Source organism: Scyliorhinus canicula, chromosome 4, assembly GCF_902713615.1.
Source record: "Scyliorhinus canicula chromosome 4, sScyCan1.1, whole genome shotgun sequence".
Lineage (NCBI taxonomy): Eukaryota > Metazoa > Chordata > Chondrichthyes > Carcharhiniformes > Scyliorhinidae > Scyliorhinus > Scyliorhinus canicula.
The window spans coordinates 140,929,047-140,944,825 of record NC_052149.1 but is presented as its reverse complement, the minus strand read 5'-3'; the positions used below and the strand labels follow the sequence as shown (position 1 = coordinate 140,944,825).

The 15,779-nt window shown below is 46.3% G+C and overlaps 1 protein-coding gene across 5 annotated transcripts in view; it reads right to left on the bottom strand.

The window, feature by feature from the left end:
• The window catches only part of ebf1a (EBF transcription factor 1a), a 489,857-nt gene that overhangs the window by 454,441 nt on the left and 19,637 nt on the right, over positions 1–15,779 (bottom strand). For all 5 annotated transcript variants that reach the window (XM_038795284.1, XM_038795286.1, XM_038795285.1 and 2 more), the window contains exon 6: positions 15,240–15,308. In XM_038795284.1, the coding sequence (XP_038651212.1) occupies positions 15,240–15,308 (69 nt within the window). The remainder of the gene's footprint in view (positions 1–15,239; positions 15,309–15,779) is intronic.

Sequence of the window (15,779 nt, the reverse complement as noted above, 5' to 3'; positions counted from 1 at the left end):
TAATAGCTGCCTTGAAAATACTGAGATAGATACCAAAACAATTTACTGCCTAGCTGTCAGTTCATTTTGCTCTCAATCCTCCCCCAGGAAGGTGTCAGTCTCCAATTCATCTGTTGTGCATCTGTCACTGTTTCTAATTTAATCCGAGTATTAAACGTGTTTTACAATTCATGAAACAAAGATGTTTTGGACCACATACTAACTTTGTTGTCATCCATTACAGATAATCATAAAGTCTGCATGAAAGGGAGCTATAAAGGTCTCGATCAGGCTTCACCTGAGGGAGTGTGTTGAAAAACTCAGAATCTATGGGTAACTTACTGAAGTGAGGAAACTGTGTCGGAACCAACTGTGTTTAACTTAAATAAAGGGAATTACAATGAAATGAGGATAGAGTTAGCTAAAGTGGACTGGACACATAGATTAACAGGAAAGACAGTAAACGAGCAGTGACAGACTTTTAAAGAGGTTAATTCATGACTCTCAGCAAAAATATCACAGGCGGGAGGGAAGATTCAAAGAGAGGGAGAAACCAACCATGGAAGGTAAGGAGATTGTTAAATTGAAAGAAAAAGCATAAAAGGAAGCAAAAGTCAATGATGGTCCAAAGACTGGGATAAATTCATAATCCACCAAAAGAGGACTAAAAATAATAAAGAGAGAGAAAATAAATGACAAAGGCGAACTAGTGAGGAATATAAAAACTAACAACAAGAGCCTCTTTAAATCTAGAAAATGGAAGCGGGAGGTCAAAGTTAACTTAGAAAATGAAGAGGGCAGCACGGTGGCGCAGTGGGTTAGCCCTGATGCCTCACGGCGCCGAGGTCCCAGGTTCGATCCCGGCTCTGGGTCACTGTCCGTGTGGAGTTTGCACATTCTCCCCGTGTTTGCGTGGGTTTCCCCCCCACAACCCAAAGATGTGCAGGCTAGGTGGATTGGCCACGCTAAATTGCCCCTTAATTGGAAAAAAAAATGAATTGGGTACTCTAAACTTATTTTTAAAAACTTAGAAAATGAATCTGAGGAGATGGTTATGGGGAACAAGCAAATGCCAGAGAAGTTAAACAGATATTTTACATCAGTCTTTTCAGTGGAAGATACTTCGAACATCCCATTAATACTAAACAATACAGGGGAGGAATTATATACCATTAAAATCACTACAGAAGTAGTATTTAGACGAACTAAAGACAGATAAGTCCCCTGGCCCTGATGGCGGGTAACTATAGGCCAAATAGCCTAACATGTATTGTTGGAATCAATTAATAAATTGATTATTAAATTGAATAATTAAATTCAGTTCGCCAGTGCAGGAAGGGTATTCACAGATCAGGGCACCTAGCTGATATATACCCCCCCCCCCACCCCTCTCCACCCCCAGCGTGGCCTCCAAAGCCACCCCCCCACCCCGCTCACTTCCCCAACTTAGATCTTAGGGGTCCACAGGCCCGCTCTCACCCCACCTCTTAAGGGCAACCCGGGCCCAATTCCTGGCAGGGGAACCAGACACCCGGACACCTTAGCACTGTCAGCCTGTCACCCAGGCAGTGCTCCTGCCGGTCTGGAAGTGCCACCTGGGCACCCTGGCAGTGCCAGGAATGCACTGTCAGGGTGCCCAGGTGGCAGGAGTATCAGGGTACCACCCTGCCCAAAGCCCAACCAGCTGGGGTCTCCAATAGTGTGGGAGCCCCCCCCTGGTGCCGTTATGTCTGGTCCACGTTTGTGTGGACCAGTGCTAATTGGCACCATGGCGGGGTCTCCCAGGAGAGGCCGTTCGTTCCCAGGCCTCAGGAGAATATGGCACAGACATATTTAAATGAGCCTAATGGCTCACTTAAATATGTTAATCTGGATCATGTCCAGTGAGGGCGAAATTCAGATTGCGACGTTTCATGAGATTTCATTAAACCTTGCGAGGTGTTCCAAGCGTCGTGAATCCCGCGGGTTGTAGACGGTCTTGTCGCATCATCAAGTCGGGTGCGACCAGGCCATTAAATCGCGCTTCTTATTTTATTGGAGGCGGTTCAGAGAAACTACACTAGGATGATCCCAGGAATGAAGGTATTGGGCGCAATCAGACGGCCTCATCGTGCCCAACTCGGTGACGTGACGATGCCATTTAATCTGCTCAGAGGAATTATGAAATTTCCATCCAGAGATGGCAGCCCGTACCGACATACCATGACCAGTTACCCAAGGGCAGTGGGGCTGATGGAAAGATGCCAACCATAAGCCACCATCAGGAAAGGAGAAAATTGACCCCCCACCCTAAAAAAAGCGAGCCTGCTAATTTTCAGATAGGAACTAGGAAAATGAAAATCACAACAGCCTCACCCTCACTGATCGATGGGCATTTTAACTGAGTCACTCCTGTTGTTACCCAACATCATCAATAAATGGATGCTATCCAGCAGTAGGGGTCAATGACTAGTGATTGGTAGCAGCAATCCTTTCTTATTTCAGAGGTATTAAGGGCATTGTGGTAAAGAGAGAATGAAATGGTCCCTCAGCACCTACACAGTGGTTAACACTAAAGAAAAAGGCAACAGTATGGTTGCAGTGTTGAGCTAATGAAAGCATGCATGCCAAGCCTTTGTGTTTGCCAAGTTAAGCAATCTCAACCAAGGTAGCATTGGGGACTCTGGATTTTCCCTAACACTCTGGTTTAGGCAAGGGAGAAAACATTTAGGCCTAGTCAACATGCCAATTCTTTGATGAAAGTGTGCACATGTGGACTCCAGGTGAGGATTGGGTCATAAATTCCTTAATGACCAGCTACCTTGTCGGCATTCACTTGTACATGGAAATGTGGGCTAGGACTTTTCGTATGGTGAGGTTTCCCGTCCTGTCACCTGAAGAGTTGGCAGTGAATGCATCCCTACCAAATTGACTGCCCTGCAACCATTTAATGCTCCAAGGAGCATTAATTGACTGGAGATGGGCTTCCAACCCTCACTCACGAGTAAGTCCTGTCTCAGAGAACTGTTGGCTAATCTGATTGTCTGACAGTTCTCAAGTCCCAGCAGAGCCAGAAACTGCAGTGACAGGGCTCGGACTAAATCTAAGCCCCAGTATAGAGGAGCAGATGAATGTGGGGGTTCCAGGGTGAAGAGGGGAGTTGAGCCCAGAGTGCACGGGCAGAGGTGTGGGGATGTAGGTGGAGAGGACAGTGGGGAGGGAGCGTGGACAAGGGGCACACCATGTGGGGAGGGAAGGGTGTCCGATATTGAAAGGACACCAATGATAGAGGTGCCCCCTCTCCTCCCGGCCATTGCACCTCCCATCCCACCCAAGGCCTGGGAAGTGTAAATCTCCAGGCATCCCCCTCCAGCTGAACTCCTCCCTCCAGTCTCGAGTAATGGCCAATAATGGTTATCAGTTACCCACTTAAGGGCCTCAACGTAGGCAAGGCCTTGGCCTCACACGCCACACTGTAAAATTGCAACAGTCATTGGCAGGCTGAGGGTAGTGGGACAGCCACCTGGGGTATTTTCCACACAACCCCGCCTGTGGGGTAATGTAAAATTCTGCCCTTACTCACTTAGGTGACAGATTTCTGAGGTGACCAGTACTTGCGAAAGTGACAGAAAGGAACGGGGGTGGGGGGTGGGGTGCAAATAGTGGAAAGAAAACACAATGTTGAGCTTAATAATTAAAAATAATCATTTCAATGTGTGTCTGGTTTGGTGATCGGGTTCATTTGTTTAGTGGCTGTCATGGTTCCAGCCACTTCCAGTACATGTAAAGGAAACCTAATTAATAAAAGCTCCTGTCATTAGTTCTCCAGCATAATTAGTACAATATATGCTAATTACCTGTGTTAAAAAATCTAATAAACCCTTTGGAATGGCAAAGCATAAGTAGCTTTTCAGAGTGGTATAGAAGTTATTGGTCTCTTCAAGGTAATAGTAATGCACAGGATTTAGTGCTTTGGGTAGATGGGCTTTTCTCAATAGCCTCTTCACCCATGCTGCATGGCAAAGTCAATCGAACATCTTACTGATTGAGCCTGGGAGACAGGCACCAGTGGAGACTGCCATGAGTGTATATTCCTCTTGTGCATGTATGGGCAAGTTGGCAATCACATATTCAGGCCATGAGGCCTCTTGTGGCCCAATGCCCTGCTGGCCTGTGGCCCTCAAAATGGCTGCTGTTCAATGTATCTTGAGGGACCATTTCCAGTCTGCCGACATGGTCCAGATAGACCAGTCCTCAACAAAGCACTGCTGAGTATTCCTAGTCTGGACTCTAAGGGGGAAATTTCCAAAGGGCTTCTCGTGCTGTGTAACTTGAGAGGAAGAAATGCCAGTATCATAGAAGAAAAAGATGCAAACACCATTGGAGTATTGTATCAACTTCTTGGCACCACACTATAGAAAGAATGTGAGTATTAGAGTGCGTGCATAAAAGATTCACGAGAAGGGTTTGAGGGATGAGGAACTTCAGTTATGTGGATAGATTAGAGAAGCTGCGACTGTTTTCCTTGGAGAAGAGAAGATTATGAGGAGATTTGGCAGAGGTATTCAAAATTATGAAGGGACTGGACAGGATAGAGAAAGAGAAACTGTTCCCATTGGAGGAACCATCGAAAACCAAAGGGCACAAATTGGCAAAAGAAGCAACGGCGACATGGGAACATTTTACACAATGGCCTGGATTTTCCAGTATCCCCCTCCGCTGTGTGTATTCCAGCACCTGAAGGAACTCGCCAGTGGCCTGCGAAGGGATCTTCCATACTCCAGCATTCTCCCCATACCCCTTGACACCCTTAGAGACTAGAAATCTATTCATTTCCTTCTTAAATACATTCAGCGATTTAGCCTCCATAGCCTGAGAGTGTGGTGGAGGGAGATTCCATTGTGGCTTCCAAATGAGAATTGGATCATCATCTAAATAAAGAAAGGGTTATGGGGAAAGAACAGGGGAATACCGCCAAGTGAACTGCTCTTGCAGAGAGCCAATGTGGGCCAAATCGTCTCTCCTGCTGTAATCATTCTAAGATTCCGCATCTGTGCCATTTCTCTAGGGTTTGTGCTGCCATTTACAGCAGACAAGCCAGAGATTCCCTCCCTCAGCTAGCTTGTCAACCCATGGAGTCAGGTATTGCAACAAATACTGATCAAGTCCTTGCCTCACAATCAGTCCCTCATTGAATGCTGGTCTGGAATGGGAACCAGGAAGTATTTTTCTGCTTCCATTGCTGGGTGGGAGGAAGCGTTGCAGTGAAGTGGCACGCCTTGAATGCTGCCTCAAGATCTGGAAATTTCCTAGCCTGAATTGCCAACAAAGTTGCGTAGTTACCCACTGAAACATTAATAATAATAATCTTTATTATTGTCACAGGTAGGCTTACATTAACTCTGCAGTGAAGTTACTGTGAAAATACCCTAGTCGCCACACTCCGACGCCTGTTCGGGTACACCGAGAGAGAATTCAGAATGTCCAATTCACCTAACAGCACGTCTTTCGGGACTTGTGGGAGGTAACCGGAGCACCCGGAGGAAACCAATGCAGACACGGGGCGAACGTGCAGACTCCACACAGTGACCCAAGCCAGGAATCGAACCTGGGACCCTGGTGCTATGAAGCAACAGTGCTAACCACTGTGCTACCATGCCGCCCGTTAGGCATGTCTAGAGTTGCCAACCCTGCAGGATGGTCCTGAAGTCTCCAGGAATTGAAGATTAATCTCTTGGACCCTGCTTTTTTTATTTTTTAGAGTACCCAGTTATTCTTTTCCAATTAAGGGGCAATTTAGCGTGGCTAATCCACCTACTCTGCATATCTTTGGGTTGTGGGGGTGAAACCCACGCAGACCCGGGGAGAATGTGTAAACTCCAAACGGATAGTGACCAGGGCCTGGATTTGAACCCGGGTCCTCAGCGCCGTAGGCATCAGTGCTAACCACTGTACCACCGTGCGGTCCCTTCTCTTGGACACTGCTGCAAGCAACCATGGAGAAAAATCATAGAGATAATTGATTTGAGCACTTTAATTTCTTACCTATGAAAATATTTGAGACAGGGGGAAAAACTGTTTTACTGGATGGTACATTGGCAGGCACGTGATGAAACCTCCAGGAATACATTGAACTAGGGTTGTTACCCGTAAGCAAGGCTTACCATTTGAAAAGAGCAGGATGTAGAATAGCAAATAGTTTCAAAAGCCCATCATCAAATAATCCTTAAAATAGCACCATCTCTTATATAGAATGCACAAGCCACAAGTTAAAAGGAAGCCTTATTGTGTTCAACCTTACAAAATATTGCATCCCTTTGGCACAGCTCACCCAATGCAGACAATGGGAAAATTATTACAAAAAAATAAGTGAGCTCTGCAAGAATTCGGGTTTGTCGTGCTCGAAAAAGCACACAAAAATGGCTCCTTCATTGCCTTCCCCTTGCACTTTCCCTCGCAAAATGGGAAAAAAAATGCCCTAAAGTCCTGGCACGTAGACAAATATTGAAAACTGTTGGCAATGGACAGGTTACTAATGCATCGGGGGTCAGCATTCTGGCAGCTCCTCTGACATTCCTGGCAAAGTAAACAGTGAGCCACAACATCAGCTTTCTTCTGCATGCAATCCCATTTAAATTGGCAGGGTTAGCCAAGGCTTAGGAAGAGTTTAATTATCCTGCTGGGGAAAGGGCTCATCAGGAACAATAGGAGAACCACTAATTCAAAACAGGTAACACAATCCAGATTCACAAAGCGCACACACACACATCACTAATCACTCAAAGTTGTTTTCTCACCATATCATTCACCAGAGTGGTCTGGAGTAGCTAAACTTAAAAATCTGTCTCTCGTTATACCTCAATCTCTGGATTTCATTCATAACTTCTCACAGTCCTACTTTACTAGGATGCATTATAAAAATTATACCCTTTTTGCAACTATCCCATGCAGTTCACATAAAATCCAGTTTGAACGTCACAAGGTTTTTTTTTTAAACAAACAAGTTTTGCTCAGCTAAAGCAGGCAATTTGTGTTAATTGTTTCCATCCCTGCATCACCTCCGTCCAATGTTCATAGGGTCAGTGATTTGAGGGAGATAAGTCAGCAAAGTTTTCTTCTTACACTGTGTATATTGCTGGCGCACTTTTAAGAGGATGCTGTTTGCATGAACTGGAAGTCCTCAGAAAAAGCTTTCCTCGTCTGTCAGCAAAGATCTGAGATGAAAATGATGAAAAATTCCAGCACTTGCATGTGGTCGCATTGCATTAATGATAATATATTGCTCTCCTCTCTCATCTTTCTCTCCCCCCCTCCACTAATTTCTTCTTGCAGAAGAGGACTCTTCAAAATTAGGTTTAAAAATGTTGCATTTAATGTATCTTGGTTAAACTCCCATAATATCCATATGAACGGAGCCTCTCCTGTAGATCAGTGTCTAGCTGCATCAGCTACTGTGACACTGATCAATGTGGAGTTAACTGATCTCATCCAGCACAGCAGCACACTACAGCTGGTTTCAGTGAACCTGGGGGTTCCTTGCACATACATAGTGCCCAGTGATCCCCTGGCTGGTGCACTGACTAAGTGAAGAGAGAGGTGCTGCAGAGCTGCCAAGTGCCTGTGGGATCAAAACCCAAAACAGGCAAAGGCCTTCAGCAGAGAGGGCAAAAAACAAGAGTCTCATGCCAGGTAGGACATATTTTAGTTTATTCCTGTATGGATGATGCCTATAATGTTACTCTGCTTTATTGCATGATTAAACCGTTTGGTACCGCGTACATTATTATTGCCCAATATTCTTTGAAATGAAGTTTTTTTTAAAAAACAGACAATCAAAATAGTTTTCAAATTTCCCTCTGTTCTATGCTGCTGTAGTTTATATTGCAAGGTCAGTGCTGTGAGAAAGTGGCACACAAGTACCAAGTATATGGAGAGATGCCATTGCACACAACTTGGTTTGGGCAGCATGGTAGCATTGTGGATAGCACAACTGCTTCACAGCTCCAGGGTCCCAGGTTTGATTCCCCATAGGGTTACTGTCTGTGCGGAGTCTGCACATCCTCCCCGTGTGTGCGTGGGTTTCCTCCGGGTGCTCCGGTTTCCTCCCACAGTCCAAAGATGTGCAGGTTAGGTGGATTGGCCATGATAAATTGTCCTTAGTGTCCACAATTGCCTTTAGTGTTGGGTGAGGTTACTGGGTTATGGGGATAGCGTGGAGGTGTTGACCTTGGGTAGGGTGCTCTTTCCAGGAGCCGGTGCAGACTCGATGGGCCGAGTGGCCTCCTTCTGCACTGTAAATTCTATGATTCTATGATAAACTGGATGGGATAACAGTGTGACACTGGGTACAAGGGGACATTCGGCAATCCTGTGCTCAAGGGGAGAATGGGGTTCAGACACAGGGTGAAGCACCATAGCCCACATGCTCCAATCGAATGTAAACTGACAGTGAACGTAGCCAGCCATATCATGTTCATTGTTCCCGACTTTAAAAAAAAATTAATTTAGAGTAGCCAATTATTTTTCTTTTCCAATTAAGGGGCAATTTATCATGGCCAATCCACCTAACCAGCACATCTTTGGGTTGTGGGGGTGAAACCCACGCAGACATGGGGAAAACGTGAAAACTCTACACGGACAATGACCCAATGACAAGGGCCGCGATTCGAACCCATCCTCAGCGCCGCAGTCCCAGTGCTAACCACTGCGCCACATGCCGCCCCTTTGTTCCCGATTCTAATTCAGTTCCCTTGGCCAGGAGGAAGCTCTGTTCCTAGCCTGTGAAAATTCAAAATGTGCCAACGCTTGCTGTGAATCAGGTAACATCTAGCCAAATGAGAGGGATGCAAACACTAGCCTAAACATCCATGGAAATACATGTGTGCAGAAACACAGCTCTGTGGATACACCACACAAAGCTTCACAGTAATTCCAAATAAATCCCCAATGTGACATCCATCACAGATCAATGACAAGCATTAACACCCGATGTCCACACTGAGTCAAAATAGAATAAAAACAAAACCCACATTAAAATCGAAACAGTTGCATCATTAATAGACAGCAGCCACAGAGAGACCAGAGCCTGGAATCTCTCTGCAGTGAATGGGGGACAAGAAAGGTGTTAAGGGAGGAGGTTTGGATTACTGATAGTGGCTGCACTCCTCAACCAGATCAGTAACTCCTAATTATCGAGGGATGCCCATATATCCATGTTCTTTGTAGCAGTAATAGATTGGCACTGTCCTTTGTGTCAGTCATTCGGAGATCTACAGCACTCTCAGATGTCACAAGATGTGGTGAAGGCAGACATACATCCCCTCCCAGGAAGCTGCTTGGTGTGGTGACTCCCACTACTTGCAACTGATCTGATGAAAATATAGGTCTACAGATGACCATCATTCTAAGATCATCTGTTTCTATAAGGCAAATGAGGGCAGATGATTCCTTGCCTTGCATCACCCGCCCCCATGCTCCCCATTCACCAAAATCTTGTCCCACCATATTTCCTCTCAACCAGGACCTGCATTATCGAAAACACAACTTGTCAGAATATGCTGAACAGAAGAGAAATGGGGCAGAGATACGGAGGTCACTCCAGCCACCCCCAGACAGGAGCAAATCTTGTTCTAAAACTGCCCGAGCAGCTACCTTGGTCAAATGGTGCCCTGTCTGATCTTATTTTTAATTTAGAGTACCCAATTATTTTTTTTCCAATTAAGGGGCAATTTAGAGTGGCCAATCCACCTAAGCTGCACATCTTTGGGTTGTGGGGGTGAAACCCATGCAGACAGGGGGAGAATGTGTTATGTCCACATGGACAGTGACCCGGGGCCAGGATCAAACCCGGGTCCTCAGCGCTGTGAGGCAGCAGTGCTAACCACTGCGCCAGCTTGTCGCCCCTGTCTGATCATTATGACTGCAAGCTGAGGTGCTCTTGCAGTTGAAAGTGACTTTGATCCATGGCTAAGTTTTCTTTCAATTCTGTCCGTGTCTTTTTTAAGCTTTCCACTAACAGAAGAATGAGCTCCTTTTTGTTAAGAACTAGTTGGTTTATTTTTTTTCTCTCAGCTGCAGTGCACCCCAGTGATCTAAAGCCTAAATTACACTCCCAGAACAACAGATCTACTCAGGATTCGGGTCCATCACTGGCTCAAATGATTAGTGCCAAACTCCGTCTGCATCTGCCAATATATCACCGGCTAACTCACAGTCAAAATTACGCGAGCACTGCGATAACGCCCAGAGATGGGAATTTTACTTTAAATCCCAAACCAAGCAATGCAATAAAGAAGGTTGCATTTGCCATACATATCATAGCAGGTGCCTTCAGCTTCAAAGAATTTAACTTTTCACCCCCACTTTACCTCCAGCCTGTGGCTAATGTAGCACGCTATCTGGCTCAACTCAAGACACCACACATCTCCCTTCTTCCAAGTCCAGATGTTGAGGATACTTAATTCCTCCTTTTCTGCATCCTAGCAATGACATACCCTCATTTCCCACCTGTTCAGTGTACGTTACATAGAATCTGCAACACAGAAGCAGGAAGTACAGAGGACCAGAGGGACCTTGGAGTACATGTCCAAAGATCCCTGACGGCAGCAGGACAGGTCGATAAGATGGTTAAGAAGCAATATAGGTTTCCGCCGGCCAGGTACTCCACCAGCCCTGTAGTGGTGGTGGCTTTGCGGATTTGGGGCCAATGGAGGAAGCATGCGGGGGAAGTGGGAGCGTCGGACTGGTCCCCAATATGTGACAACCACCGATTTGTCCCGGGGAAGATGGATGGCGGGTTTCGAGCGTGGCGGAGTGAGGGGGTGGGAAAGATGGGCGACTTGTTCCTGGAAGGGAGCTTCGCGAACATGAGGGCGCTGGATGAGAAGTTCGGGCTGGTGAGGGGGAATGACTTTCAGTACTTGCAGGTGCGGGATTTCGTACGTAGACACGTCCCGTCCTTTCCACGCCTTCCACCAAGGGGATTCAGGACAGGGTAATTTCCAGGGATGAGGTAGGAGAGGGGAGAGTCTCAGATATTTATAAGGAGCTTATGGGAGCGGAGGACACAGGGACCGAGGAACTGAAACTTAAGTGGGAGGAGGAGCTTGGTGGGGAGTTGGAGGGAGGCGTATGGGCAGACGCTCTGAGGAGGGTAAATGGAATCGCAACATGTGCCAGGCTCGGTCTGATTCAGTTCAAGGTGGTTCACCGGGCCCACATGACGGTGGCGCGGATGAGCAAATTCTTTGGGCTGGAGGACAAGTGTGCTAGATGTGGGGGAGGACCAGCGAACCATGTCCACATGTTCTGGGCGTGTCCAAGACTCAGGGGATACTGGCAGGGATTTGCGGACGTCATATCCCGGGTACTGAAAACAAGGGTGGCGATGAGTCCAGATGTGGCGATTTTTGGGGTGTCGGAAGACCCGGGAGTAAGGAGGGGATAGAGGCGACGTTGTGGCCTTTGCTTCCCTGATAGCCCGGCGATGAATACTGTTGGCCTGGAGGGACTCAAAGCCCCCAAAGACCGAAGTATGGCTGTCGGACATGGCAAGCTTTCTCGTCTTGGAAAAAAATCAAGTTCGCCTTACGAGGATCACTATCGGGGTTCGTCCGGAGGTGGCAACCATTCATCAACTTCTTCACGGGGAACTAATCGTCAGCAGGGGCTTGGGGGGGGGGGGGGAGGGTAGAATAGTGTAGAGTAGGGGGGAAGAATAGGCGGGTCTATTTGCGAGAATGGTACTGTTATTTGCACTATGTTTTTTGTAATTGGTATCTGCACACTAATGCATATTGTTACTGTTTACAAAGCCAAAAATACCTCAATAAAATTGTCTGTTAAAAAAAAAGAAGCAATATAGGGTATTTGCCTTTATTAGCCGAGGCAGAAAATATAAGAGCAGGCAGGTTATGATGGGGCTGTATAAAACGCTGCAGGCCAGTTTAGCTCAGTTGGTGAGAGGTTTGTGATGCAGAGCAAGGCCAGCAGCATGGGTTCAATTCATGTACTGGCTGAGGTTATCCATGAAGGTCCTGCCATCTCGACCTTGCCCCTCGCCTGAGATGTGGTGAACCATAGATTAAACTACAACCAGTCAGCTCTCCCCTTTAAAGGGGAAAGCAGCCCATTGTCATCTGGGCTATGGCGAATTTACCTTTATCAAGCGCTGGGTAGGCCACAGCTGGAGAACTGTGTGCAGTTCTGATCACCACACTATCGGAAGGATGTGATTGCACTAGTGAGTGTGCAGAGGAGATTCACTAGGATATTGCCTAGTGGGCTGGAGCGTTTCAGCTATGAAGAGAGGCTGGTTAGGATGGGGTTGTTTTCGGGAGAGTAGAGAAGGCTGAGGGAGGGCCCTGAATGAGGTGTATAAAATTATGAGGGACAAACATAGGAAGAAACTTTTTCCCTTAGTAGAAGGGTTAATAACCAGGGTGCACAAATTTAAGGTCAGGGGCAGGAGATTTAATGAAGATTTGAGGAAAAACCTTTTCACCCAGAGGGCAGTTGGAACCTGAAACTCACTGCCTGAAAGGGTGGCAGAGGTAGGAACCCTCATAACATTTAAGAAGCATTTAGATGAATGCTTAAACCATCATAGGATACAAGGCTACGGGCCAAGTGCTGGGAAATGGGATTAGAATAAAGATGGTCTTGATGGCCGGCGCAGACACAATGGGCCGAAGGGCCTCTTTCTGTGCTGTAAAACTCTAGCACTATATGACCATTCGGCCAACTGATACGTTCAATGCCACATAATTCTCCTCTGTCTAATTCCTTCATCCAGCTCTGCCATATATCCTTCCATTCTCTTCCATTCTCTTCTCCCTCAGTGTGTCTTTCCAGGGAGGGACAGACCATGTGGGAAATTGAAAGATTTCAGCCCTAGGCAGGGTTCCATATGGTCATATGATAGGAATCTACTTATCTCATGGAAATTCCAAAGAAATCCATGTCCTTTAAAAGAAGTTGGCAGATGGGGAGGGAAGTCAGTACTCACCCTGTATCCTCCCCAGCAAGTGATGGTGAAAACAGAAAAGTGTCATGAATGTGGCACATGTCTGCCTATCCACACAGGAATGTGCCGTATTGTGAAGTGTGAGGAAAGATCTGGTTGAAGTGTAGGGAAAGCTTACAGGAAAACCGAGAGTTTGATGGGTCAACCAACTCCACTATTCAACTGCAAAATGGTTCGCAATGGCACAACAACTGCTTGTGAAAGTTATCAGTCTCCTCATAAAGGAGGGTTAGAATACTTTCCAGTTTGAGTCATTCTGCCTAGTATTTTCCCTAATCCACCTGACTGCAGCTGCTGCCTGAGGTTTGTCATACGTGGACGGGTGGAGGACTCTGGGTCTGTACTCGGAGTTTAGAAGGATGAGGGGGGGGGGTCTTATTGAAACTTACAGGATACTTAGAGACCTGGATAGAGTGGACGTGGAGAGGACGTTTCTACTAGTAGGAGAGACTAGAACCGAAGACCACAGCCTCAGACTGAAGGGATGATCCTTTAAAACTGAGATGAGGAGGAATTTCTTCAGCCAGAGAGTGGTAAATCTGTGGAACTCTTTGCCGCAGAAGGCTGTGGAGGCCAATTACTGAGTGTCTTTAAGACAGAGATAGATAGGTTCATGATTAACAAGGGGATCAGGGGTTATGGGAGGAAGGCAGGAGAATGGGGATGAGAAACATATCAGCCTGATTGAATGGTGGAGTAGACTTGGTGTGCCGAATGGCCTAATTCTGCTCCTATGTCTTATGGTCTCATGGTTTAGATGGAACATGAATGTGATGCTGGTGGTACCTCTGGAGGTACTGAGGCCCACCCCAAGACAGAAAGCAACGGAACCCAGCTGGCAGATATAAACACATTCTCCTCAGGCTGTCATTGCTCCTGAGCACCCATTGACAAGCTGAATACAGAGCCCACTGAATGGGGGGCCAGTAATGCAGTTTCCTGATTGCTTACTGGTTCATCCGGTCTTGTCTATGTAGGGAGCCATCATCCCATCACATTATGCCTTTGTTATTTTTAAAACAAACACTGATTGAAAGAAGTGAAGGCAGCCTGCCTTCGCTTGTAACCAATACAGGTGCACCATCTATTAACGTGTCAGCCTCCACATGCACCCAGAGTGCATACAGACACTTTCAATAACACTCCACTGAAGTGAAACCTGCAATTCTGGCTTTCCCTGTTCCACAGTTCAGTGCATATGATAAAACAACACAGCAAGCACATGGGATCTATCTCTGCCTGCTGCAACAAACAATCCATCCTGCTCTTCAATCTTATAATAATGTCACAATCTGAAAGTGCTGTTTAATCCTTCGAAAGGTTACATTCCTTTTTATTTTTGCCATCCATCCATTTGTTTCCTCCTCCTCTCCAGAAGGTGTGGGCCTGTGTGAAGCACAGTGACTGAGGAGGAGGTGTACTCTACTTTACCATGGCCCAGGTGCCTGCATAGTGTGTGCAAGTGTTGAGGGGCAATTCAACACGGAGGCCATCACAGCACCAGCCTGGTCAGGCTCTCTGCCAGTATCATTCAAGTATAACCTCTGGTATAAATCACTTGATTGGCGATCAGGAGCAAGGATCCTGGCTGATCTTCACTCCTGCATTCACCCCAGGGAACAGAAGCCAACTGCAGCAACCCCCTGTGGTGCAATTCTGGCCGCAGCCATGTTAAGCTGACACAGACTGAGGACTGAATGGCTCAGTCCCACATTTGCAGTTATTTCACTGCTGGAGCCATCTGCGAAACAGGTTCCAACTTTATATAATGCTTCCATTAACAAGGCACAGCACAAAACTGAAAAAAAGCTCATCTGGAAATTCTCAATTCTTCACTTATTGCCTGTCTAACAATCTGCTGATTCCAGCCATTCAGAATCACAAGATAGTGGTTTCATATATATATATATATTACACAAATGGATATATATATATTAATGTGTCTGATGGGATACATATGTTAAATCGCAGGGAGAGAGAGAATCAGTAAGAAACAAATAGAAAGGATGTCTTCCTTATGATGAGTCAACAAGAGCTTTGGCTTCGGAGGGACACAAAACATCGTAAATTTTCCAGCCTTTCACAAGTGAACCACACAATTACAGAACCTTTAGCAGGACGTGAGAGACCGAGAGTTTATACACGTTCAAGATGAAACACACCCACGCGTCCTCACGCAACAACAGTCCAATGTAACATCACCACTTGCGGACAGGCAGGTGCCACACAATAATGAAGAGCAAACAATTATTCATACCTGTCAATTATCACTGGGTCCGATGGCGTCTCATTCCTGTTGCCACAACTTTTCTTGTCACAGCAGCGACTGCGGGAAGGGGAGAAGAGGGAGAGAATTAAAAATCAGTACGGAACAATTGCTGCATATGGCTTAAATTACTGATGCCTTCCCTCTCTGTGCTAAACAAGCAGGGTAGGTACAATTTAACAACCACATAATGGGTAAGTAACTACTCCCAAACCTTTTGCAGTACACAACAACAGGTAGAAATTAGTAGGAGACCATACTTGTCTCTGGTAAATTACTACTTTCCACTTCCCCTAGACAGCTGGTGATAATTAAGAGGCAAAAGGTGCTTTTGTAAAGGTGAGCAGTGAAGCAGGACCCACCTGAGGCAGGTAAGCAGCCCCCTCTCAGAACAATAGATGGGACAAACCTCCTCAGCACTAGGGTGTCGGTCTCATTGGTTCTCATCTTACAAATATCACAGATGGTGAATATATTTCAGTGAAACAGTCACAGGCAGAAATCAGGCCCCCACACAACAGAAAGGCAAAG